This window comes from Hyalella azteca, unplaced genomic scaffold (genome assembly GCF_000764305.2).
Source record: "Hyalella azteca isolate HAZT.00-mixed unplaced genomic scaffold, Hazt_2.0.2 contig6926, whole genome shotgun sequence".
NCBI lineage: Eukaryota > Metazoa > Arthropoda > Malacostraca > Amphipoda > Hyalellidae > Hyalella > Hyalella azteca.
In genome coordinates, this window is record NW_025937066.1 from 462,217 (window position 1) to 489,918 (window position 27,702).

At 37.8% G+C, this 27,702-nt stretch overlaps 1 protein-coding gene across 1 annotated transcript in view; it reads right to left on the reverse strand.

Annotated features, from left to right (window-relative positions):
• The window catches only part of LOC108680232 (innexin shaking-B), a 124,336-nt gene extending 99,758 nt beyond the window's left edge, over nucleotides 1–24,578 (reverse strand). Inside the window, exon 1 of the mRNA XM_047881048.1 lies at nucleotides 24,222–24,578. Coding sequence (XP_047737004.1) covers nucleotides 24,222–24,578 — 357 coding nt within the window. The remainder of the gene's footprint in view (nucleotides 1–24,221) is intronic.
• Between the last annotated feature and the right edge of the window lie 3,124 nt (nucleotides 24,579–27,702).

Below are 27,702 nucleotides of genomic sequence, written 5' to 3' on the forward strand. Positions count from 1 at the left end.
GCTTTCTAACAACGTATTGATATTTAGTGATAAAGACTAGGATAGCTGAAAAAATGCTCGATTAAGTTATGTTGGAGCTAATGGGGAAGTAGGCCTTAATGACCATTGAAGAAAGGCCATGACTAAGAAAGCAGTAAATGGAGTGTATATTACATAATGAAGCATTTTATTTTATACAACAGTATGATACGCCTATTTTTTCTAAAGATTTTTTTTTTCTTCGAATGAACGCATTTTACCAACGCATTTAGCAACCATTGCATCGACCCTTCTACTTAAGGGACATCATGCTGAGCATTAACAGATCAGCGTAATGCCCACGGGACCGTGGCACCGCTAATGTTGATGTCTGCGTCGAGCATTGCTGCGGGTAGCGCATTACTGAACTTCTGTGAACGATTCAGGACTTTAATTTGAAAATTAAACCTGAAAAGCTGGGCGAGGAAACGATTTATTTAATAAAATGATACATTCATTGAGATATTGTTAATTTTGTAGTTGTTTTTGAGAATGATATTATTTCGGTAGGTTTAAAATATAACTAGAATAAATCTAAAAATAAACAAGCCCAGACAGATCAAGAGATTCTGCAAGAATGTCAGTAAAATCTCACGACAGAAGCTTGCGAGGAGGAGGAGTAAGCAATACAGCGCAAAGAGAAAACTCAATCAGAGCAACTGCGGCGTGTTGCGCAAATCTATTGTTTTTTAAAGAAACTATATCACTTTAAGGGGATATGCTTATAGAGCTACACTCGAGAAGGGTGTATCGTGATTGAATTGATGTATGTAAATAACATTGAAATCTTTTTACGCACATAAAGTATGCTCCATTATTTTAAATGATTACAATCACTAGCAACAATATCGCTTTACGGACATAAACTTATAGCAAAGCTACACTTATTAATAAGTATCATTTTGAGGCCAAACAACGTACAGAGCTGTACTCGCTATATAATTATTTCCCCATGATTTTAAATTATGACCGTCAATATCATCACTATCACTTTACTGATGATCACACTATCACTTTACTATCACTTTACGCTACTTAAACGCAGTATCTGTGCTCACATGTCACTCAGATTGAGCACTCAGTGAATAATCGCGCGACCTACTCGTGAGTTCGATGAAAATACTTTACCTCTTTCCTGAGTCGCTTTCTAGTGTTTCGGAAATAATTAGTGTAATTACACGGTAATTTTTTAGCTCTCTGGCGCTCGAGTTTTTTTATGTTTTGTCTGGTTGGTAATGGTGCAGTCGAGTTGCGCTCTTCATATCAACATAGAGCAGTAAATTGCAGCAGCGTCGATGCTCCATTTACCCAACACTGACAAACGTAGCTTCAAACAACGGAAAAAATAAACTGTTAGCGATAATCTAGTCAACAACAAACCGAAGTCGCCAGTAATGTTCGAGCTGAGAGCAGAACATCGATTAATTATAGGTACAAAAATAATGCGTCTATCAATGCATAGAGATTTATAAGATAGAAAGCTAACGGAAAGGCATGATTATTAGCTGGTTATTGTAAAAGCAATGATTAATCACAAATATTCCTCGGTCTCAAATTCTAGCAACAACTTATCAAGCAAATTTAAAATTAAAGTATAGTATAAGGAGCATCGTTCAAATGTATATGTGGGTGACACGTCTCAGAATGACCGTAGATTTATACAATAGTCAACGGAAAATCAATAATTGATCCCACACTTTTCTTGGCACTGAATTTTGTCAACAACTTCGCAGCCAAATTTTAAATTAGAGGACATATAAGAAACCCAATGTAAAATGAATGAGTTTTATATTCAGCACATTCATGGGAATTGAATGATGAAATTACCTCGATGCAATCAACGTCAAGGTGGGGGTCTTACTTTACTATGTTTTTCATTGGAATTATATTTTTATGATTATATTTTATAACAATTTTTATAATTCTTTTTTATACATGAAAAGTTAAGCAAACTATATCACTAAATAACAATATATACACATACTAATTAGGTAGTGTTACAATACAAATTCAAGATTGCAAGACAATATTTCAAATCAAAGCTAAAACAAATATCTAAATTGCAATGTTTTGAGCAGTTATCCCAAGCAGTGATGCTTGCAGTGCAAGCAGGTGCGGCCAAGCAGCCTAACACTATTTCCGGCCGTTGTTTAGATGGCAAGATAAATGTTTGGCTATAGCTCGTCCCGCTCCATCCCAGACGCGCTTCCTATAAAAACCGATAGCCCTCAATTCTCACTCATTCACAGACTTGAGAATTCTTGGCTGCATTTTTGCGGGAATTAAATTATTTTCCTGCATTTTATTTCCTGAAATTATAATTCATATAATGCTCAGTTATTTCTTTCTGGGTTAAAGGAAAAGAAAGTAAATCGTCCACGTTTCGGATTCTTTGAAACCATGCAAAAATAAAATGTTGTTATTTTATTGTCTGATATTTTTTGATAACCGTCTACTAGATTTGCCAAGCTCCTGCAATTGCAATCATGATCCAATTATCTAGAATGCAGAAATAATAGTTTTAGAAAATGTTGAAGAATTTATTACTTGCTCTAAAAGCTCAGTAATAATCATCGATTTTCTCATTGTTCCCATTTGCGTTTGCCGGCTGCGTTTACAGAACGAAGGGTGACCGGTGCCATCTTCAAATCCTACCGCAAACATATACACTGGAAAAGACATGCTAAGAATACCCATACGTGCGTGTCATTATCCTGTAAAAATAGATCAGTTGGGGGCACAGGTGTGGCAAGGGAGGTTATGAGAATGGGCAGGGGTGACGAGGAAGGTTACAAGAGATGTTACAAGAATATTCAGGAGTGACGACAAGGGAGGTTACAGGAAAAAGCGGATGTGACATGAGAGGTTATAGAATATGCAGGTATGACAAGAGGGATGTTCTAAGAAGAAGCAGGCGTGATTACACCAAGTGTATTAATATGAACAAGAGGGGTACGCAAGGGCATTTCCTGACGTCTCATTCAGCGCATATCTCAGAGAGCGGAAGCCACACCTGTAAATATTCTAGAGCATACAACGATAAAATTGATCTGTACATCTTCGCTCACCTCGAAAAATGAATTACCATATGAAATAGAATCGTGTAATATTAGGCCTTAAAGTAAGAATGTACCAAATTTAATATCGTGTCTTCCTCTACACATCGAGTAAGAGAGATATTGTATAAAATTTAAACATCGACGTCACTGATTCATAGCGCATGGCAGACTGTATTTTAAAAATAATAAAAATAAATATTGTGTGTGAGCTGAATAGAATTTCATTCAACACGCTAAACTCTATTATAAATTTCCTATACATTGTTCATATCTTATTGACAAACCGCCAAGTACGTTTAACTGATCGCCTAGCCAGCGAATGTATGGCGAGGATTTTAATAAAAATAATTTAAACTGGAGAGCTTCCGCATCACTCAGGGAATTGCAGACTTTTGCCTCGAGTCTCTTCAAGTCTGCCGTGGACGTGAGGCTCTCGCACTTTTTAACGCAGGGAATTTGATGAAGACAGTCCACGCACCGGCAGAATTTCAGCGCTGTTCTTGTATGTGCCATATGGGTGCAAGGGTCAACGTGCATGATGAAGTCTTAACTTTAGAGGTATAGTGAAATGGAAAAATAACCGGACGTACATAAATTTAACGAAGTACGAAAAATACAAAAATATGTTAAGCAACTTTTATTCAAAGAAATTGGTACTTATGTTTTAAGTAAGAATGAAAAATTATTTCCACTTTGTTCTATTGAACAAAGTCTTAACTTTAGAGGTATAGTGAAATAGAAAAATAACCAGAAGTACAAGAATTTAACGAAGTCGGAAAAATACAAAAATTATGTTAAGCAACTTTTATTCAAAGAAATTGGTACTTTTGTTTTTAGTAAGAATGAAAAATTATTTCCACTTTGTTCTATTGAACGAAGTCTTAACTTTAGAGCTATAGTGAAATAGAAAAATAACCAGAAGTACAAGAATTTAACGAAGTCCGAAAAATACAAAAATGTGTAAAGGAACTTTTATGCAAAGAAATTAGTACTTTTATTTGAAGTAAAAATGAAAAATTATTTCCACTTTGTTCTATTGTTTTAAAACTCATCTGATGCCTTGTAAAGGTGTAATGAGGCGAGCGCCGGAATCTTGAAGATTTAGAAAATGCATGTTGCGTATTCTTCATGAAATGTTACAATCTAAATTAATTACCAATATCATTTAACGCAATTCTGCTGAACATACTAGCGCCCTATTCATACGAGAATTCGTCAAAAAAAGCGCCGAAAACCTTCCAAAAATATTCGTGACCATTACTAACGAGGAATTAACCATGATAGATTACGTCATTTCATTTCTGCGTTTTTTTTTGGATTTCCAATTTCACGAGAAAATGTCAGCGATGATGAAATTCGAGAAGCGGCCGTGTGTTTGGTTGAACTGTGTTGCCGTGAAAAAGGTTCATCAGGAGAGTGTACCTCTGTTCCAATAGGCTTTCATGTGATTGCTTGACATCGCGGCACGGCAAACACCCTGATTGGCTGCAAGCGGCGCTAACAAACATAATCTTTTTAGTGAAGCTCAAAACAGATTTGATTGAAGACTTGGTACTAACGGTCATGTTCGCCAGATGGCAAAGCTGTTACGGGTACAAAGTGCAAACTAATTCGTTTGGTAATCGAATATAATTATTGTTCGAAGTTGAGAAGCAAAATAGCAAACAATGTTATGTGTGACTATATGAAAATAAATCCGGTGTGTTTATTTTAACACAATTATAGATTCTCAGTTGAAAACTAGAATCCAGTTGGAAATTAGAGTCGTCATTAAATTTTTCTAATCTGGTTTAATTAAAAATTTGTCAATGGTCCACTCTGTTCATCTTTCTATAATACTAACAACATTATGCACAATTGAACATTTTTTAAGACCAGGGATTGAGAATGTTAAATGATTTGACCTACTATAAAAATTTGAATTCCATGTACAATCTCTACCGATGATTCTTGCTTCCGAGTTTAAATGTAATCAGGTTCAATAATTTGCATACATAAAATTATATTCTCTAAAAAACACCTGAATAACTGGAAAAAGAAACTGTATAATTGAATTATTTAGAAAGGTTTATCATAGAAGCAATCACGGCTCAGAGATTCATCTCTTGATGTTCGTTGAAACGTCCGCAAAAACCAAGCGCTAGTTCAAAATTCGTTCTCCAAGGGAAATTCCAGCAAATTTGAGCACAATTTACCATTCACTCGTCAGATTAATAATTAATGGAGGGGTCCCAATTAGATTAGGGAGAGTGCAATTACATCAGGACTTCCTGTGAAGGCCATCACGGACAATTTGCACCCGTAATGGCTGATGGTCAAACGAAAAAAACGCTTCGGTGAGACTTTGATCGGACGCCGTGTGGTGTGACCGAGGTGATCCAGCGGGTCCAACGGCGCTCAAACTCTTCAAATCTGATGCATGAAATTGCGTAAACAAACGTGCCTGGCTTGACAATTTTATATGTCCCAGGCAGTCAGGTTGCAGCAAACAGCACTCACTGCACGCGGCAGCTGCATTTTAATTATTTAGATCTGACTGGAGCAATCGAATCCGCTGGTCTATGCAAAAAATTTTGTTGACAGAATACGAGTATGCAAAAAATAAATCATAGAAAACCAATGGCTAAAATTTTTAAAATTAATAGCCTAATTTTGAAGATTTATTATTAGGTGATCTGGCAGAGTGAATATTTTTTAATCTTATCTGCAAAAGGCCCTATTTGAAACTAGGATGACGTAAGGAATTTTGACGTTATTGTCGTTACGAAAATCTGCATAAGGTCGATAACATCTGTTTTGTTGTTACGTGCCTTGAGCAAAGCTGACAGCCATGCAGCCTTTCTCTCTGAAGAATCTCTTCCTCTAAAAGCCTTGCTCTGATCTAGGCACTAAGCTTACGATCTCTACCTCTGTAAATTTCTGAGCAAAAGGAGCCATTTTTATTCGGGATATTTTCGAAGCTGAGAAGTGGAGTGAATTGCTCAACAAGGCAGCAAATCGATCATGTCTGACTCAGGTCACGAGAGAATTGAATGTTTTTAGCTTCGTTATCGAAAATCTTTTTTTTGTGCAAGTAGTCCTCAGAGTGAGCTTGATTGATTACTTGATTACTTAGAGAAATAGTTTTTATTTCATTACAATTTAATTTATTATGAAAGCGCAATAATAAGAGAATCGGAAAATTAAAGAATCTTTCGAAAATCAGCGTCAATGCTTGAAATTCTTTGAATAATTTAAAGCTATCATCGGAAATTTGTACGAAAACAATCATGAAGAGTGATCAAGGGAACAATCTAGCAATCCTGATCATTCGAATCGTTGCAATTTTGTGGCAATCGATCAGTCTCTGCGAATCGTGGCGCTCCCTAGTCTTGGCTGGCGAGAACACGTCGATGTCTAGAACTAGACTATAGTACCAGTTAGTAGACTACATAATGATATCAGATTCCTAGTACTTCTACGATACGACGGTCGATCAGAGGCTGGATCAGTGACATTCAGCCCAAACCTTCGAGACACACGAGAGGCTGAAGTGAACACGCGATATTCTTCTGCAGCTGCGGCTGCAACTACAGCTCCACTACAACAAACAACAGCGATGGCTCCTGCGTCATCAGTAACAACAGCATCAGAAACTACAGCAGCATAACCAGTGGAATTGTGATAAAAGGTCGCTTATTGCTCGACCACGCTTATATAAAAATTAAATTATATGAATTATTATAAAATAAGTATCAAAAATATAATTAATCCTAATAATAATTATAAATTAATTATTCAAATTATACAATGCATGCTCAGATCACTAGACAGACATACACGCAACGCCATGAAATTTGCCCTCCCGCACAGGCCGGCGGCTGGCACATATTGACGAAGGCCGTGACTGCGTTCTGCTCTACCGGAGGCGGGGTGACTGCTCGCGGTCACGCACATCTTGCTACGGCGAGTCTTAATTTCTATCGGATCGACCGAAACCAAGATAGCCAGTCACCGGAAAATCATTTTATTTATTATAACTTCAAATTGACTAAAGTTTATGGTTGAATAAATTGTTTTCTGGTGATTCCTATTCAGGTAACGTGGGAAATTTTTGCATATTCCATGCTATCGAAAGGTTATAGATAAAAAGTAACTAAAGTATGATCTATATATCAGTTACAGTTATTTTTCTGAGACGTTGAATTGCGTGTTAAGTTCTGACAGCTGAGAGATGTCTGAGGATCTAAGAGTAGTTTATTGAAGTCAACGTTGTTAATTTTCCATGAATATCTTTAATCTTTTCTAAGAATCTCAGCAGCCATTAGAGAATATATTGACATTATTATCATAATTTGAATAGATGAAAATGAAACCATGATATCTAGTTTTATTTTCTAGTAATTTTTATATTTTAATCCTTATCATGGGAAGCATGCTCATAAATAAATAAAGGCTTAAATAGTTTTTCAGCATAATGTAAAAAGTGATAACAATTAATTCAAGCTGCGCAATATCTAGAGATGTGACTTTTACTTGGACAAGAAATAGAGATGGCCTTGAGGAAGTCACTTGATGTTGTCACTGCTTATAAGAACGGCTCGGCTCGCGTGCCTCGCGCTCGTGAAGTGCGCTGCTGCCTTCCAATGGAGCGCTAATCTTCCCTGACGGATCCCTGAGGAACAAGCCTATAGTGTGTCACACGTACAGCATTTGCTGCCAGCAAGACGTGCTTCATAGAGTGAAAATAAAGCCACTGATCATACAATTTACATCCGGGGTTATTCATTCTCAGGGGAAATACCTTTATTGAAGATTGGTTACAATAAGTAAATCGCCTGTTATGTTTGTGAATAATAGCTTGAGTCATAATTTTAATGGAGTATTTGTTAACTAAGTAAGGAATTTAATTATTGCTGAGCCCCAGAAGTTTACTGACGAAGTTCCGCTTGAGTTATTTTCCAAGCATAGTCAAATCCGAGTGCTGTTTCGCTAAATTATCGAAAAGTTTGCGGTCTTTTCTTACATCCGCGCTTGCACGGCTTGCTCGTTGCGGACCCTCCATTAAAAAGAGCCGTGGTGGGAATTTTTTCCGGCCGTGGAAGCCCTCGACACAGACTACCAGAAGCGTGCCATAACTCGGACCAAACGAGGTGATGCCTCGCGTCCATTGCCGCGGATTCGCATTTTCCTCGACATTTCAAGGGAATAAAACTGAACTCGACATTCGAAGCGCGTAAAAGCGATCGTATAGCCTAGAGTTCCATCGGTAGACTCGTTGTGCGGGCGCCGATGTTCGAGAGAAGTGAGTGGACTCGCGACATACTGTCTCTTGAGACGAAAATGTCGTTAGGGTGTTTGTTCTTCTAACATTTTTAGACGGAAAATGTCTAGCTTCTTTCGAATTTCTGTGCTTGCATCCTTACAGACGAAATTGTTCATGTAGGCGGTGTACTATATTCTATCGGAACAAAAAAATAAAAATATAAAGAAAAAAGAAAGAACCTTGTTCGGCATCTTATTTTTTGTGCTAAATTGGCTCTTGATGCAGCAGTTTACGAACCTGAACAGGTGCGGCTATCTAGCGAGCGCTGCTTGCGGTAGTTTGAGTGTCGTGTTTGTTGGTGGAGCGGCCATTGCATTAGAGGTCCCATAAAATCATCCCCTCTAGCAGACTAACAACACTAAACATGTCGCCTTAAATGAACGTCAACTTGATCGTGGTAAAAATCTACGGTGCGAGAAATTGAAATTAGGATCGGTTTTCAGGGTATACTGTATGAATGAGGTAGCGAACGCTGTAAAAGTTTTAGAGTTGGAATCACGAGTAGTAGTTGTAATAGGCTATTAAATATTCATTAATTTTAGAACAATATTGTACAAACGAAGACCGAAAAATTCTTTTAGCACTCCAATTATAGTTGAATATTAAAATCTTTTAGTTGACCACGGGACGCTTGAAAAAGTCAACAGCAATTTTAACGACAAAAATTTGTCTAATAAAAATACTTTAGTATACGTTATACATCAATGAGGAGAATTTCATACTATGTATGTCATTCGTTAATATTTAAATATAAAGGAAAATCAGAAGAATATTTTATTATATCTATGTTTCAATCAAAGAAACGATCACTAAAACTCACAAAGGATGTCAGCAAATAGCGATAAGTTTGACTAACGTTCATGCATTATTTATGTTCTCTCTTTTGCCTCGCTCGTCGATATGACAGCAACGACTCCATTGACAATAAATAAGAGCCAATTGAAGACGATCTGGCGTGAATGGACCAGCATCCGTGGGGAGAAAACTTTCTTCCGTCGAAAATTCAACGAACAGAGATGACAAAACATTTGCTATTCAAATGTCGCCACAACATTTTTTATCAAATCCATTTGTGTATGGTTCGGAAATACTTTACAGAGAAGACTATACATGGATATGCGACTTGGGATGCCAGAAATCATTCTATGAAAATTAAGGCGCGAGTCCCCCACTTCCCATAGTATTTACAGAAGTTGGCGACAAACATTAAGAACCTCTTTAACCTTGGTCTATTGATTCGTATACGTTTGTTAAAATCTCAAAGTTCATTTGACACAAATGCATAAAAGATTGAAACCTGATCCTGCTGTGCCAAGAAAAACAGGCCTGGACTTTTGATGATTTAAATTCTCATAATAAAAGCAGGTTCAAATAAGGAGAGTTAAAGTAGCCAGAGAGCGCGCTCAACAAATGATGTCATTTCCTTTGACAGACGACCGGCCCCCGGCTGCAACACTCACCAAAGCTAGGCCTCTCGCCCGGACTCTGAGTGATGATCTTTTGTTTTGTTTTCAGAGCGGGTGTTCATGAGGGCCTCTTCTCAATCGCACGGATATGCTAATCTCGAGAAAACACTCAAGAAGAAATGCTAATCCTGGCAAAGGGCAACAGCCCTTCAACTAGCGAATATTTTGCGCGTGCTTCTATATGCAGTCGAATTTCATTCGCACGCGCTTATGAAATTCAAATTCTGGTGGAAAAAAAAATTCAAGAAGGAATGCAAAAAAAGTGGAATATCTCTATTTAGATTTCTTTCACAAGGCTCTAAATGAATGGATAAAAAATTCAACTTCAGGAATTTGAATGCCACACCTTGCGTGCCTGAAGGAGCATACCTTATATTTTTCCGCATTACCCACTCATGTCTGCACATTACGAATGCTGGCAAGTGCCATGACTTAAATTACGGGCTTCAGTTCATAATTTTGCTCAAAGTTTAACGCAACTGACCAGAGATGTACGTAACTGACCACAGTTAAACACAACTGACCACAGTTAAATGTAACTTACTACAGTTAAACACAACTGGCTACAGTTGAAGGTAACTTACAACAGTTAAACGCAACTGGCTACAGTTAAACACAACTGGCTGCAGTTAAACATAATTAGTCACAGTTAAACTCAACTGGCCACAGTTAAACACAACTGGCTACAGTTGAACGTAACTGGCCAGAGTTGAACGTAACTGGCCAGAGTTGAACGTAACTGGCCAGAGTTGAACGTAACTGGCCGGAGTTGATTGAACGTAACTGGCCAGAGTTGAACGTAACTGGCTACAGTTGAACGTAACTGGCCAGAGTTTGACGTAACTGGCTACAGTTGAACGTAACTGGCCAGAGTTAAACGTAACTGGCTACAGTTGAACGTAACTGGCCAGAGTTGAGCAAAACTGGCTACATTTGAACGTAACTGGCCGGAGTTGAACTTAACTGGCCAGATTTAAACACAACTGGCCACAGTTGAGCATAACTGGCCACAGTCGAATGTAAGTGACCACAGTTGACAGTTACTGGCCTCATTTGAACATAACCTCTCGTATGAACCCTGAGTGGCACAGACTACTCATGGCAGCGGCTGCAGGCGTCAAGATATTCGTTATCTTGCACGCTCAGCAGACGTTCTCCTTATCAGCATCTCATGATGCCAGGGGCAAAATTTTTGTGCAGGAGAAAAGTTATGTCATTTTCAGCGTAACAAGTCTTAATTAAATATGTTAGACCAACCACCGGACATGTGCATGACTGCAATTTTTAATTGAGCAAGAGCTTTAGAAAAATCGTGTTACTTAGAGAGTAAAGTTTCGATAAATGGACTTGTGAAGAATTGACAATGTATGAATGATTGAAATAGATCATTAGGCAAATCATGTAAATTTTGTCATCCAGCATGTTGTTACTGTGTTAAATTAACTTAATTTTACCACTTGAAGAAATCACTGTCGTATTTTACAAAATGTTTATATATTCATTGAATAATATATTCATCAAGGCAAGGTACAATCAGCGTCAGATTTAATTATCTTCTTAGTGCAAAAAATTAGAAAATCGCGTGTCTTCTCCAGATACACGGGTACCCATATAATAATAGGTCGTATCTCCATCATTGGAGATAGATGAATGTTTGATAGATAGATAGATGTTTCATCAAATGGTGAAAAGGTTGAATGTTTGGGTACCTGCCAATAAATCGTTCGTGGTTGTTCAGTGCAATAAAGAAAAAGAGATGAGTGAATGGTTCCTTAAGTCACGGTGTGAAACAATAGTTACTGCTGAACATTTATGTTTGCTGTAAGCTTCACAAGAGATGAATTACACTTAGCTTAGCAGTGGAGTGTGGGATGAAGGTAATGGAAGTCACTGTAAGCTTACAGGAGTTATTGGTAGAAAGTTGCTAATGGCGGCCTAAGCCTGCATCAGCGGATTAGGGTCGGCAAGTTGGCTGTGACGTCAGAGGAGGAGCGAGGATAAGTTGACAAGTAAGTTGGCTACGACGTTGAAGTTGACGAGTAAGTTAGCCGAAAGTTATAGGGTATGTCAGTAACATTTATCGAGGTGAATGACTTATAAATTGGTAACTGATTGCCTAATCAAGGGAAATAAATATAGACTATGTTATATCTGTTAGCAATAACTACGATTATGAACATAAATCGTTGGTTAAAAGATGCTCCTTTAAATGTTCCATGATTCTAGATACTAGTAGGCGAAGGGTGAAGGTCATAGGGAAAAATATTGAAATGCAGCGATCTGTGTAAATTTGCTCGCAAAATAGAACGCAAAAGAGTGAATTCTGCCTGCCTACATTTTAATACAAATTTTAACTGTTTTTTCATGGATTTGAGAATAAATTATTAATTTCTATTACATTGAAAGGAATATTCACATGGCAAAATTTTTCTGGATTGAGCTTGTATAATGAAAGAGCTTTCTGATAAATTCTCTCTGGCATTATGGGCCAAAGGCCCCCACCTCATGTTAGCATTCCAGGCCTTCTCCTCGAAAACTAATTTCAAGTTTTTCCCTTATCACTGCACTAATTCCTCGCGAACTTTAAGGCGTCGACAACAATAACTTTCCACAGGAAAAACAAATAACAAATGAGGTGACCTTTTGGTCCGCAGATCCTAGAGGATCCTGCAGCTCTAGGTCTTGTTTCCTCAATGTAGGATTTTATACAACACGAATTTTTTTCCATAATTTTAACCCTAATCTTTATTTAGGGAGTAGCTTTTCATTTTGAATTGCAGGCTATAAGTTGGAAAAATTAACTATTAGTTATAAATTTCCTTAATTAAATCGCTTGACTCCTAACAGCCATTACTCGATCTAAGCCAGCCATGAATTTTTAAGTCAATACTGTATAGCTGAAGCTCTTCAGCGCGAGTGCAGGAAACGCAGCACAAAATTTAGAGTCGCCCCAGCTTCTGGTACTCCAAATCAGAAGCTGACGCGTCTGTAAATTTTCACTGGGTATCGCTCTTCCAGGAAATCGGAAATGGAACTGCCAGATTATGCGGCGCCTTGCACACCTCACGTGCCAGATTCCCAGTACCGAGCCCTATTAGATAGGGGCTTAGAGAAGGCTTCTGTTTCATCACAGTTTAGCCTCCGTGACTGTAATGCGTAGAGCCTCTGCAATGTATTGGTGAGAGGCTGCTGGAACCCACGGAATTTCTAATTTCAAATCTTGTCAAAGAACAACATACATATACTTGGTAAGAATATAATTTTGTTCGTATATCGGCAGCAATGAATTCACAACAAACATTTATTATCATAACACTCTGAAATATTGCGTGTGAATGTGTGGGAGAAAAATCTATCTAACAATAATTAAAAATTTTAAATCTGCATTTTTTCGAGGTAGTATTTATTCATATTTTGGCAGCTGCTTTGATCGACAGTCAAAAAAAAAATTAAAGAATAACTTCTTACTACTAAAATGTTTGAAGAAATTTTTCATTTAAATTAAAATCCTCATACTCAAAAGTCATGATGCAGTTTTTAAAATCATCAGTCCGTTAACGCGAAAATGAAGCTAAGCTCTCCCTTCCAATAGAAAAAAAAAAGACTTTTTCCGCACATGTCCGGGAAAGTCAAAGAGAGGCGGGGGTCTACACCCAGATGACTGATTGATCCACAAACAGAAGAGGAAGTGCAGAGCATGGTTCAAGAGGACAATCTGAAAACTATATAGACTTAAAATTGTTTCTTACTATTCTGTTTCATGACACCTTCATCGCGCTTTTCCGTTAGTCTGAGCCAGGATTGAGAGCCGTTTGCTTCACTCCTGAAGCCGTTTGCTTCAGTGAGAAGCAAACGGCTTTCAGGCTGTCAATGCGGTGTTTACTAACACGTCTTCTCGTTTACGCGAGAGCATTGCCGGACATCATTTACGTGTCATTCCCCTTTTAACGACTTAACGTAACGATTACCCGTGAACAAAAATATCTAACCTGAATCAAAGAAGAAATTACCAGACAGGTGTATCAATCATCACAACGTATACTACTTTAATGCAGCGAGGAGAATTGAATCCCTTACTTGACATCCCTTGGTCTGTGGCTCAGCTCTAATGAGTCTAACGTGAGTCAAGTTTTCATTTCAATCTGTAAATAAGATGGAGCGGCCACATGGTGTTGACAAACAGCTCTGCTATTGCAGTAACCGCGCTGCGGACGCGACGTGTCGTTCACATTAAAAATTGCGGGAAATAGTGGTTAGTAATAGTTTGTCTTGCTTTTTCACATTAAGTAATTTTAACTATGCGAAATTTGAAATTTAGTACGTAGTATTCTACAAGATATTTGACGTCAGATGAAAAATTGTTTATTGTGTTATAAAGGAGCGTCAACGATCAGTACCAATTAATGACGATTGTGTAATGTGTATTGTTATGTAGCATTTTTCAATTAATGAAATTAGTTTTCGTCCATCTAAGTAGGCTTTTTTACACGAAAGAAGTACGCGAAAGAACTTGTTCTTTCGTTTACACGAAAGAATTTGTTTAATTTCCTTCATATGCGTAAGCATATGAAGGAAATTAAACAAATTCAAGCAATATAGAAGCTCGACGGAAACTGTGCTCTAGTATTCACGAATAAAATTGATCCTAGGATAATATCAGAAACTTGACAATAACTGGAATAATAAAAATTCCAATTTAGTCAATCAAATAGAAATCAATCAATAGAGTGTAATAGAACTCAATAGAAAATAAAACTTTAGCGATTAATTGAATATTAAAGCTGTACGTTATAAATGGGTGTATTTAAAAGAATCCATATAGCCATAGATAAAACGTTTACATTCGACAAGAGAATAGAAGTTACGCAGATATTGCAAAGAGTTACCGCCTTCAGGTAATGCTATATGTCAACAATAGAAATCAGTGAAGTAGAATATACTTACTCATCTATAATAAATTCACGAACTATCCCATTTCATAGACAAGGCACCAATAAGACAGGACCTACTCGTCACGGAAATGGACCTACACGATGTAGTATATTCTTTGAGAGCCCGACGTCCAAATGAGTTCTCTGGAATGACTTGTTTTCACGCGAATTAATTTCAGAGACAGGCCCACAATAGCCTCTTGATGGCCTCGAATGAATGAAAATCTGTTTTAGGCTCAGCGCCAATTCACTCGAGATACGAGGTACCTATTGCCTGTTGGCTACTCAGGTCTCCTACTCGCCGAACTCCGGTGTTACGGAGTCATGGTGGATAATAATAGGAAGTACACTGGTGGTTCTCCAGTAGCATAATTATAATGTTTAATGGGAACATTAACGAGAAAAAAGTCCCATATTGAATTGAGAAAAGCGCAATAATTCTCTGAACAAAAATGATTCAAAAGATGGGCACCCTAGTTTACTGCTGTAGTAAATTGTTCGCCGAGTTCTAATCGGATGAACTCGAAATCAAATAGGGAAGAGGAAAATTGGTGGTGCGGTGGGGACTCTGAATTTAAGTCGGTTTGACGATAGGAATACATAAAGAAATTTTCTATAAAATTGATCATCAAAATTTAGTAGGTACTGGTAGCCATAATTTTAACTCAGATACAATATGCTGACTAAATAAAATTTAAGGTATTCTCTTCAACATCTGGTAATTTTAGTGACTTAAAACAAAACTTGTTTAAAACGAAATTTTTAAATAGATTCATTCATTGAAATAATTATTCATCTTGTAAAAAAAAGAAATCTAAAAACATAACAAATGCGTGTTTGCTTGTGTTTTATAGATCGTAAATACTGACCGAGCTTCCTGAGCCCAGCTAACGAATCGTCTGCGAGTTGCGTGCAGCTGTCCGGCATTGAGATGCTGGCTGGCATTACAAAACAACATCACATAGCACGAGCCGACGCGAGTAAATCTAAAGCTTTTAAAACACGATTCAGGCACATGTTTCTGCACGATATTGGCACTCAGAGGTCAATCCATCATTGTGCACTGCTACTCATATATATCTCAAGTAATTAAGAGGATAGGAAATTATTATCAATGACCCAAGAGATTTTTGTGCTGAGCATTCTAAGAATGATAAGTATTAATTTTCAAAAATTGTGATATTTACACCCCCACCAAAAAGAAGACAAGCTTGCTCAAATGAAAACGACGAGCACGTATGCCTTGCTAGACAAATCTCTTGTTTTGCAAGCAAATTATGCCATTCTCGGACGGGGGCCATTGAAGCAATCATGTAAAATGTTCGCGTCCGCAGTGCCATGGCTCCGACTAGGGTGATCAGAGCAAAGGTTACGTGTCGAGGCGTGCGTCTGGAGGCTCGAATGCTCTCAGTAAACTGTGCGTGTGTGCATGGCGATGTGCGAGCTACGCTCCGACGGATTATTCTTTAGAGAATTTCTTATGTCTTTACGTGTGTGGTCATAGTTTATTCTGCAATGCGGAGCTAGTGGATTGAGCAGAGGTTGAATGTCGGTGCTGATTAAATAATAAAACTTTAACCATAAGAAATTGAAGCGGGGTGGTCAATTGAAGGACTGTAGCAATTCATAATCCTTATTAATGCATGCAAATCACGAGTATGTTTAAAAGATATACGAGAAACGGTACATGAGATGGGACTGAACAATAATGCTGTTATTATAATGGTTTGTTTCAAGCTGCATTTCTGTCGCGCTGAAGTTCACCTCCGAGAAGAAGTTAGCCGTAGATCAGCATTGCGTTGAATGTTAATTGGTTATTAAATAATTGCAATATACGAGATTTGCAGGAGACATTCGGGAAATTGTAAATAGTTATAAAAAACAATCAGGCCTCTCGATATATTCTTATATTTTAGAATACTTCATCAATCTACTTTGATTCTGCGAATGAGATGAATTTTGACAGCTGGACATTTTTGAATTAGCAATGCACTAGCAACTTACTCGTTCATGACGTTAATAAGCAGAAAATTGCTTAAATGAAAAAATTCGCCTAATAAAGCCGAAAAAGTCCGTATTTTAGCCGTGACCAATGATCAGTCAGAGACGCTGTGTTGACGGAGGAGACATGAAATCTTGCAGCTCTCAAAACATTGCAGAAATTCCTGTTGAGCTGATGACCAAAGTTTTACCGCTTCAAATCCCTTGCTAGACTTTGGGAAAATTGTGCGAAAAAGATTAAAAATGCTCCTGTTTTGAGGCGCTGTAACGATGGAGTTTTGGAGACGAGTGATATTTTAGGGCTAAGGAAAACGTTGGAAATATTGGGCGTAATCTTTAAAGTTTGAGCATCGAAACTGTTGTAGATAAAGACATTGAGCCGTTCAATTTTTTCTTGTAACGAGTTGCGACATAAGTATCAGCTCTTTCTAATGTTTACAAATTCGATGTACAATACCATTACCCGGTCGAGATTTAGACTAGATGCGTTGAGGACATGAATACTAAATTGATTTCCAACACAAAATCTTTTCACTTATTACACTTGTAACTTTTACTTGTGCACTTGTACTTTTTATGGAAAAATAAATTCATATATTATATAAAACGCACCAATATGGCTTAACAAGCATAAAATTTGGTAAATGAATGTAATCAATCAAAAGTATTATCGTCTGTTTTATTGCAAGAAGCTTGTTTTTACTGAAGCTTAAAAATGTTCCTAAGCTGATGTCGAGCAATCATTTGTGACCAGGAAGAAATTAACATCACTGGCGTGCCATCAGCTTAAGAGGCGTGAAAAATTTCACTCGTTTCAGTTGACAAATTGTTGAAGATTAATTTTGTGTTAAGAAAAAAACGATCTGAAGTGCAAGACGTCGTGTGCCACGCAACGAAAAAGCCCGCTACTTCGGCGGCTGCTCGAGCTTGTTAATGAAGCCGTAAGTCTTGACCTACTTGGCTAACTCGTAGACTTGACCGCACCAACGTACACAAAGCTCAGCAACTTTGGGGTGAGCTCTGTTGACCCAGGGTAACGTGTGTACAATTCTAACGAATACGAGAAGAGCGTAAAAGGAAACTGGTTAAACAGAGGGAGGAAAATTAAATATTGGATTGGTAGCGATTATATGTTGAGGAGACTGACTTTCGGAGAAAGATTGAAATCGCAAAAAAGTATGGCGTGACTGTAAGAAAGAAAATGCGCCATGGAAACGTTTTTACTGGCTCAAAAGGTGCAGGCATACCTGTTTCTGGGCATGATCATTCCTAACATAATGGAGCTACGACGGGTTCAATTATATAAGATTGGTCAATAATAGTCATGTACTAGAAAGGTAACAGAGATGAGATTCTTAGACTGAGTTTATTTCGATCACCAATACTGCACAAAAATGATACCAATCGAAAATGCATTCCTTGCGCCATGCTCAAGGCTATCTAAAAATTTTGCGTTTTAGGTAAATATTTATTAGCGATCAATAATTTTATAAAAAAATATTAAATTACTTAATTTTTTCGGATTTATTGGCGTCTCGTTGAAGATACCGTTCTGTCAGTGGGTTCTGCAGCAATAGGCTGTGTTGAAAGGTTGGTGGTGTTTACAAGGCTGAAAATGACAGAGCTTCTATTACGAGTCATCTGCAGCTAAATACTGATAGTTAGCGGCTACAGTAGCGACCCACACGATAAGACTATCGGCTGCGTTAGTGACGCAAACGATAAGTCTATCAAGTGTTTCATCACCGTCGCCAAGCTTGGTCTAGCAAGATACAAGGCGGAAATAGCCCTGATAATGCTGTCTATGCGAGGAGGATCCAAAACTGCCAGTCATGCAATTATTAAAAATTTGACGGGATTCGCTGCGGTGAGAAACCAGTCGTCCATTTGAGTCTAAGTTTTTTTTAAAGCCTTCGCGTACTATTTTATGGCATAGCAGACATATATGAAAATGTGAATATTTTTTTCGCCACATCTAAAATTGCCGAGTTGACAAAGTTGAGCGAAGACAATCTGATTTAATGTGTATAAATTGAACGAGATGCGCAGTCTGCCAACAGGAACACAAGGACGCGAGGGCTTGTGCGAGGATCAATTCCCAGTAAAAATTTACAGACGCGGCAGCTTCTGATTTGGATTACCAGAAGCTGGGGCGACTCTAAATTTTGTTAGGGAAGGATTTCTTCTAGCAACGCTCAGTAAAACTGACGACCCTCGGAAGCGTTCACGGATCGGCGCCGCTAGTCCTTCAATATCAGTTCAGCTTTAAAACGCTATCAAAAATTCAACGATTCGACGGCGGAGGCTTCGCTGGTTATATTTTTTGAATTGTCGCAGAGAACTGTACGCGTTTAAATAATAATGAATACATTATCGGTAGCGAGATCAGCTTAGGAATAAATAAAAATTTCAAAAAGTTTGCGCGCTGTCGGAGATGGTAGATTGTAAATACGCTCTAAATTAAATCTTTCGTTATTAATATCAGGAAGTAGTTAAATAAATATTGAATCCAAGTTGACAAGTAAAAATTTCAAATTTAAACTCAATTTTATACCCTAGAAATCTTGAAATGTTATGAAGACTAATTTATAGGAAGGCATTTAGGCTAGCAATAACGTTCATAAGGTGGCAATAATTCGGTTTATTTATCATAGTGAGCGCGGCTCTAGACTAGAAGTAGCTCTGCTCCAAGCAGGGAGAGGAGTCCCGTAGATTTATGCTCCCTTGAGTATCGTCGAGCAGGGAAAAAAATTTGTCGGCAGGGATGTCAGTGTGAAGCTTCCATGGCAACGCCATATGAAATGTTCTTTAGAACACGGTCGAAATTTGTACGTAGGTTTGAAAATTGAATATGGAGCTTTCTGGTGAAACCTTCGAGTCTTTGAAAGTAGCAGAAATTGTATCATCTTACAAATTAAGCAAATTCATTGTTAACTCTCAGCCAGCGCGTTATCTATGGTCGGAAAATCTGATGAACGGAGGAGAACTTTACAGAAAACGACGCTTGCACTTCTCATAGACGTATATATAGCTTATGTACATAGCTATACATAGCTCATATGTATAGCTTCAGGATGAACAAATATCATCGTAGCACCTTGAATATGGACCAAATCAACTCTAATTACGATTTTGGACTTGATACTTGGATGCTTTGAGGTAAAAACAAATTCTGGAAATGCTCCATTCCTAACAGCTGCGAAGAATATCCCATTTTTGGAAGGTGACTTGTGAATTGACCAACATATGAATTGAAATCATATTCATTTTCACCATTAATTTCTCAGAAAACACGATGATAATAATCTCTTTTTGCGCACAGTATATAAAATATCTTGCTCTTGTAACATTGCAATGGGACTTCGTGAGAAACAGAAGAAAAAGTAATTGTTTGCATGAATAGTTTTAAAATAAATTGGTGAAATTTTTTCAAAGAAATATATTATTTTTCCATTCGCAGTGCTGCAAGTAAAAACAAATTAACATTAAAGTAATTGCAACTCTAAGACGCATTCCCACAGATTGGAGAGGCTAGAACAATTATTGATGTATGTCTCAAAATAGGTTTATAACACTGTATATTAATTTTTTTAATTTTTAAACAAATAATTTTCCTGGAAAATTTGATTTGCAACTAAAATAATTGATGGATGTAATTGTATCAAGGTTCTGGATATTTCTTAAAATATATTTATTGAATATGTAAATGATAAACACTCAACTACTGAATACTCGTGCAAAACTTTCTGAGAGTGCAAGACTTTTTGATTTGCTTTTCATATTATGATCATGGAAGAATATAGAGAATAGCGACACAAATAAAAAATAAATTGGATAGCATGCAAAATGGCTCACGAAAAGGAGAAGCTTCAAGTCAAGGTTGCTACCTCTACAGCAGACAAACGTGAAATTAAATATTATTTAATAAGCACACGAAACTCTATTAGAAATAAAATATCTTTGTTCAATTTGAATAGTGGTCTTCGTATTGTCGAAGCTCACATTTTAACTCCAAATGCCTGCCACGATGACGAAAATCTCTGCACTGCGGATGACATGATTTTGCTCATTGAAACGCATGGATGGTTGAACAGTAAACCAGTAAACATTATTTGCACCCAATCAGTGATCAAGTGTAGATAAGTAAGTCTGAGTAATTATATAAGTTAGGTAATCATATGAACCGTAAAACAGGGAAAGGGTAAACAAAAAAAGTTTGAATTCTTCAGCAGTGAATGTAAACTCCGTCCCTCACTGGATGCGCAGGTTAATGTGCCGTTGGTCAGTGATGCGATGGTACGGAGTGGCAGTCATAACACACGCCACGTAACGAGTTGTTATATCATACCAGTTACAGTTGCACGGTCTCTGGAAGTTTCTAATTGCCTCTCACTTGAGACCCATTATTGAAGTTAATGGGAAGTCGCAGAATTCAATGTAGAGCATCTTTTCGTGAAACAGTCGTCAGAAGTCGCAAATAAATGCGACTGAAGTCTTCGCTTTCGTTCTGGAAACCAAGACGAGAAGATATTTTTTCTTGAGGCTTCTTCACCGAAAAAAACTTCTGTCGGGGGCAGCGAAAAGACCAAGTTCTTGAGTTCAGAACAACCGAGTAATTAGCGAAAGAAAGGACTAAGAAAACGGTGAAGGAATTTCGAATAAATGAAATTGGGATGAACGACCAAGGTAATTAGGGTCGTTAAAGATTGAGTTAGGATAACGATTATTCTTATTAATATATGAACGAAGTAAGGTAAAGACGACCGTAATGAAAGGAATACGAATACTACTCACAATGAACTCCGTCTTATCACTGCTTACCTGGAAGAACAAGCAGAAGCAGACCCATTGGTAGTACTTGATATATCGCTTCTCGCCATCAGGCTTCGACATTTCAATGCCGGGATGAGCGACATCAATGCCAAGAGTTTTAGAGAACGCCGAAGGTATGGTGTAAGTCGAGTGAATCCAACAGTATGTGTTGATTATTTCTTCAGGAATTTCCTTGTTGTGAATGCAATCAATTGGGTTGCCCACATACTGTCTCGTTGTCACGATCATACTGAACGCCAGTAGGATCATGACGGTTATGCTGTAATGCAGTCGAAAAACTGATGAATCGATATGAACGTGGGAGACTTTGATGAAATTTTTCAAGCCTCTGAAGATGTCCAACATTGCGACGACTCTCTAAGCTTGACACAGTCACCGTCAAAATCTACTATCACGGAACTTGAGTCTCAGGCGAGAAATAAAAGTCACCACAGAAAAATAAGCGAACTCCTACTTTCTACAGATGGATGTCCTCGGTCCAAATCCGAGAAGAAATTAGTGAAAATATTTCTGGAAAACATCGAACACTTGCTAGTCTATGCTCCAAAAGTGTCCATTAGATATGTATGTCACTAATAGGTCATTCCAATCACATTCACAACATCCATATTAGTAGAGTTACCATGCACGATCCAGGCTACAGTATGACACCAAATAAAATAAAGTATTTCTCTTATAAGCAACAAAAATGTTTACAAACCGTGCATTTCAATGCCTTCTGTGCAAACCCAATCTCTACGAACGCATCAATGAAGCTTGCACTCGATCAATATTCTTTTTTTCTATGAGTTTTGCGGCTTTTGGTTAAACACGTCCTGTGGTTCAAGTTATTGTTGTGTATTTCATCTGGAGGTGATTTTCAAGCGAGGGGGTAGAGAAGCTTCATAAAATCAAACGGGACACTTTCCTTGGAGAGATGATCAAGTGAGAATTCAATTTGAAACTTAAAATGAGGCCAATTCTCAAAATTTTCTTCAAGTAAATATTGTGCTCACCACAAATTACTCCATGCACTCTGCCTTTCCGATCAATTCTCTGTCACATCTTTCACTGATCTGGAAAAAAGGCTTGTCTAGGGTAAAAAAATGATGCAGATTAATTTTAATGGCACTTGGGAAGTTTAATTGAAAAATGAACACAAAATTAACATAAATTTAGACACAAATAATGAACATGCAACAGCTTGATTAATGCCTGCAAGACATCAGACGCTAGTTCATGAATTACATCAAGCACATTAATCGGGTTGAGCACACCGAGGTTCAGCTGAATTGACAGTAGAAAGAAGGTCGAAAAATGTCCGAACAAATTTCTAGGTCTTTGAATCAATTGAAATCACCGCTATAAAATTAGAGTAAAAACAGAAACTAGCAATACCAATCGAACTCAGTTAAAACCATAACAACAGTTAACGCAGCATGACAGAAGTCGGTACCATACTAATCGATCATAAACGAAATGGTTTATCTCAGAAATGCGCCTTGCTACAATAGCATGATTTCTCACGTGACATCTAACAATTTATCTCACATACATTTAGAGATAGAAAGCGTCAATTTTGAAAGCATGATATTACGCAAGTGCTTGTTAGTAGTTCGAAATTTTAGTAATCTCACCACAAACAATAAGTGGGATATGATGGACAATTCCTATAATTTTGGCCGAAAGAATATTTACTTGTGAGTCTACTATGATAATACTAATAAATATTTAATGGAAGTGAAAAATACAGGTGATTTCTTGAACTTGCCACTTACATATTATGCAGACTACTTGAGAAAAACTCCACGGTAATACTTCGAAAGATTTCATTTACTCACCATACGTCAAATGCCACTCACGTGTTCATTATTTTTGGGAAAAATTTCGCGCATTGAGGCAATCTTTAATTTTCATGGCAGAAAAATTGCAACTGATCTCTTCGCAAACCGCCTCAGCTAACATTGTTCGTGTAGCGTCTGGCACTACATTGAGTTTAGGAGCTTGGCAACCGAAACCAATGGCTTAATACTGACCACGCACGGGACGGCAAGAATCGCAGCAAAGCGCTACACTCGCGGCATTGCGGCATACCTCGCATGCTTGCTCGCGCTGCTGTGCCCTCACACAAAAATGAGCTCCCTGATTTACGATTAACACTCATATGAGGGATGGTCCTATGGTTGTCAGTACTAACAGCTTTAGGATTTATGTTGAAGAGGTTTCATGGCGCCTTCAAAAGGGCATTGATTATGTCATACACGAAGCTCCAAAATCGAAGTACATTTTATCGAAAAGTCTAAGATTTCCTTTTATTCGCGATAAATAATTGTACACTTTCTCTTGTGATAATTAAATGATATTATTTATGCCGCTGGTCGAATTACAAGGCTCCCATAATGAAATTGTGTTTCTCTTATTTGGAAATTACAGATTAGGAAATTTCCATATCACCTATCTAAGTACGAAGTTCCCCAATCTTCAAAAAACGAAAAGGTGGAATCAATTCACCGCTGAAAAGCACAATCATCACACTTTTTCACGCTTAGGCTGAAGCACGATTTAACAATCGCTTACTGGCCAAGAGCTGCAGCCACGCGATTACTTGTATGTCCACTCGTAGACTTACCTGGAAGAACAGGCAGAAGCAGACCCACTGGTAGTACTTGACGTAGCGTCTCTCACCATCGGGTTTGGACATCTCAATTCCCGGATGTGCAACTTCGATTCCCTGAGTTTTAGAGAAAGCTGAAGGTATTGTGTACGTCGAGTGAATCCAACAGTATGTGTTGATGACGTCCTCAGGAATCTCTTTTGCGTGAATGCAATCGATGGGATTGCCTACATACTGTCGGGTTGTTACAATAAGGCTAAAGGCTAATAATATCATAACAGTTATGCTATAATGAAGGCGGAATACAGAAGAATCGATGTGTACATGTGAGACCTTGATAAAGTTTTTGAGACCCCGAAAAATATCCAACATTTTTGCGGTCGCTTGCTCGCTGTAGTAGCGACTTTTAAGCACAGGTCAGATCCACGCAATGAAATAGGGTCGTGACCAATTAGGCGTTTGATTAAACTTTCACCGAATTCATGGTATGAAGAATATTGGGAAAATTTATTATAGATAAAAATTTTCAAGCCAGGCCAATTGGGTACACACGTAAAAGATATCGACTCACAACATCCAATTGTTGAACCGTTTCCTAATAAGTTTCCACTGAGAATATTTTTTAGAGCATGTTAACTGAAAACGGTCCTCTTATCAAAGTGCTTCGTGCACATCATCTACCGCTCTGCTGGCACTGAAAAGCTTTTGTCCAGACAGGACCGGCCATCGAGAAATCTTCCCACTGGCCTGCAGGAAAAAGCAAAAGTGTCAGAAATTTTTCCTAGAATATAATTATTGAAAGGAACTCACACCTCAGCGCTCGATTCGATCACGGAACTTATCTGTCTTAGGGTAAAATGCGGTAACCCGCCGACGGTAGTAGCGTCAGAAGTTTGTCTTTTGCGCGTTGGCAACGCTTTACAACACTTAACATATCTCAAATGATAATATTCAAGCAATATGTATAAGTAAGTAAACACTGGTAAGGCGTCAGTATACAATCACAATAAGGCAAGCCTTCACTTCTGCAAGGATAGGTCCACCATCATCACGTCTGAATGTGTGTAGTCGCTATTGTCGCTATTTTGGTTCAACTGAAACTTTTCACCAGTAGAGTTGAAACTTCGAGGAATTGCAAGGAAATAAATTGAAAACATTCAACAATGATCGAACATATCAATACTTAACATATCATTCTAATTTTAAGTTGGATAATCGCTTGATCTTTCGATCTCTTCACGCTAAATTAATGCCTGGCAAATGAATTTTACGTGAGTTTTAATGTTTAAAAGTTTGGTAAATAAAGATAATCTTGAAAACTGGCCACATGGAATTGTGTTTATCAAGATAAAATAAGAAAATTTGACTGAATTTTAAGTTTTTCTCCTAGTGCTTTTATCACAGATAAAGCTGATAGCAGCTGAAGAAGTCAAAGAATGACGACATGGCCTGGGGAACACTAGCTTGGACGATCACTGGATGACTTTTGGCGTTCCTTTAGGGGTAAAATTTTTCCCTGATCAATGAAACTGATTCACTAGATTTACCAAGAGCACCGAAACGTCATCAGATTATTCTAACTGTTTTATCTTACCAAGCGAACTGATTTATCTGATAGCCACGCGGTCAGCCACTGTTATCTCTTTAATCAACGATCCCAGTCGCTTAAACTCCCACCAAAACCTTCACGAAACTTCTATCCATGAGCAGCCAGAGGCTACAGCATCATTCACTGGCGTTTACACTGATGGCGACATGGAAGAGTGTGCGCATTAGGCCTTCTCCTCTCACACTCCTACGCCTCCGTCACAGATCGCTTTCAGGTGCCAACTGGACTTGCAGTACAGAGAACTGCTACCGCTGCTGCCGCTGCTGCTGCTCGTGTCGGTCTCCGTGTGTAGGCAGAGCAGTCCTGTGCGCGTGAGGAAACGGGGGGCGGCCGAAGGAAAAAGAGGGAAATAACCATCCGACTTCAAGCCCAAAAAAATCTACGTAGGAAATCTGATAAACGCGTTTCTGTTCCCACTAAAATTGCTGGGCTGGCAATGTCTCAGGGTGAGTCTACCTGCATGAGGTTTTCTGCTGGCCACTTGGGAGAAGATTTTCCGATTGAGTAATCAGTATATTGAGAGCATTGAAATTTTGCTATGATAGTGCAATGAAAAAATGATCATGTCTGATAAATGCGCATAAAGATCGTCTGGATGAATGAAAATGTGTGTGCGGATAACCGGCAAAAGATATTTCGTTGCATTTTTTGTGCCTTTTGCACAAAAAATGCTTTTTCTGCACAAAAAATGTTTCTCTGCTTTTTTTGAAGTTCTTCCAATTGATACATCACGGAATCATTTTTTCACGTAGTATGAGTAACACTCATCGCATGAATAAATGCTCATATAAATTGAAAACCTAAAATTGTGCATTGAAATGAACGTCTGGGCAAAACTATGAGTAGTTAAATATGTTTCATTAGGCATACATGCTCATTTTGACGTGGAGAAGACACGTGAATATCAGCTTAAGCTACAGCATTTAAAGATCTGGCATATTATAAAAATTGGCGAGTAATTATGAGAATTCCCAATGAAAAATTAAAAAATCCTCAGAAATGTTTGAGAGCTGCGATGTTCTTTCATGGTTAGCACAAAGTTCTATGCGGAGAATTTCTCTTATGGTGATAAAGTATGCGTTTAATGACATTGTTCTACTGCATCCTCTAGTGCAGGACTTGCCTGTGTAGCCTCATTGATCACAATGCGGAACTGCTATACGGCAACATTGCTTGGCCAGATAGAGCCCCAAGCTTCATACACCTGACTACCATAATCTTTATTGTTGAAATTATGTTAAATAAGTACTTTGAGTGCAAGTGTTTTGGAAGTTTTTGCACATAAGCGGAGGGTTTTTTCTCTAACACATGAATATTCGTCATTATCGTCGATGTTTTCCACCTAAAATAGGCACTGGCAAATGGCAAAAATTATTGGAAAAATCCGATAAAAATTCAATTTGCGGTATATATAACGGTTAATTTGTCGTGTTGAGTTTAGCATGGAAACTTGACGGCTGAACTTGAAACTTAGCAGCTTACCGAACTTGCCGACGCTCAACACGGTAAGTTGACGTCTGTATACTTAGTACAGTACCGATAAGAATATAATATTATAATAATTTATATTTTATTCCGTTAATTTCGTATTACAAAATGTCGTCAGAATTAGAATTGTATTTTTCTATCGAATTCGAATTGTACTTTTTTCTATTGAAAAATTTATGTCTTGACATTATGCTATTGAAAACGAAATTTAGATGTCCTGCTAACTTTTTCGAGCGATGAAAAATATCTATAAACAACCATCAAGAAACGATTTAATAAACAAATAGAATTCGTGGATCAGTGTTTGCGTGATACCTGCCGATTAGTACTCATCCGCGATATAATGAAAGGCATCCATGATACGCATTTGCAGTGAGTAAAGATAACATGACAGCCAAA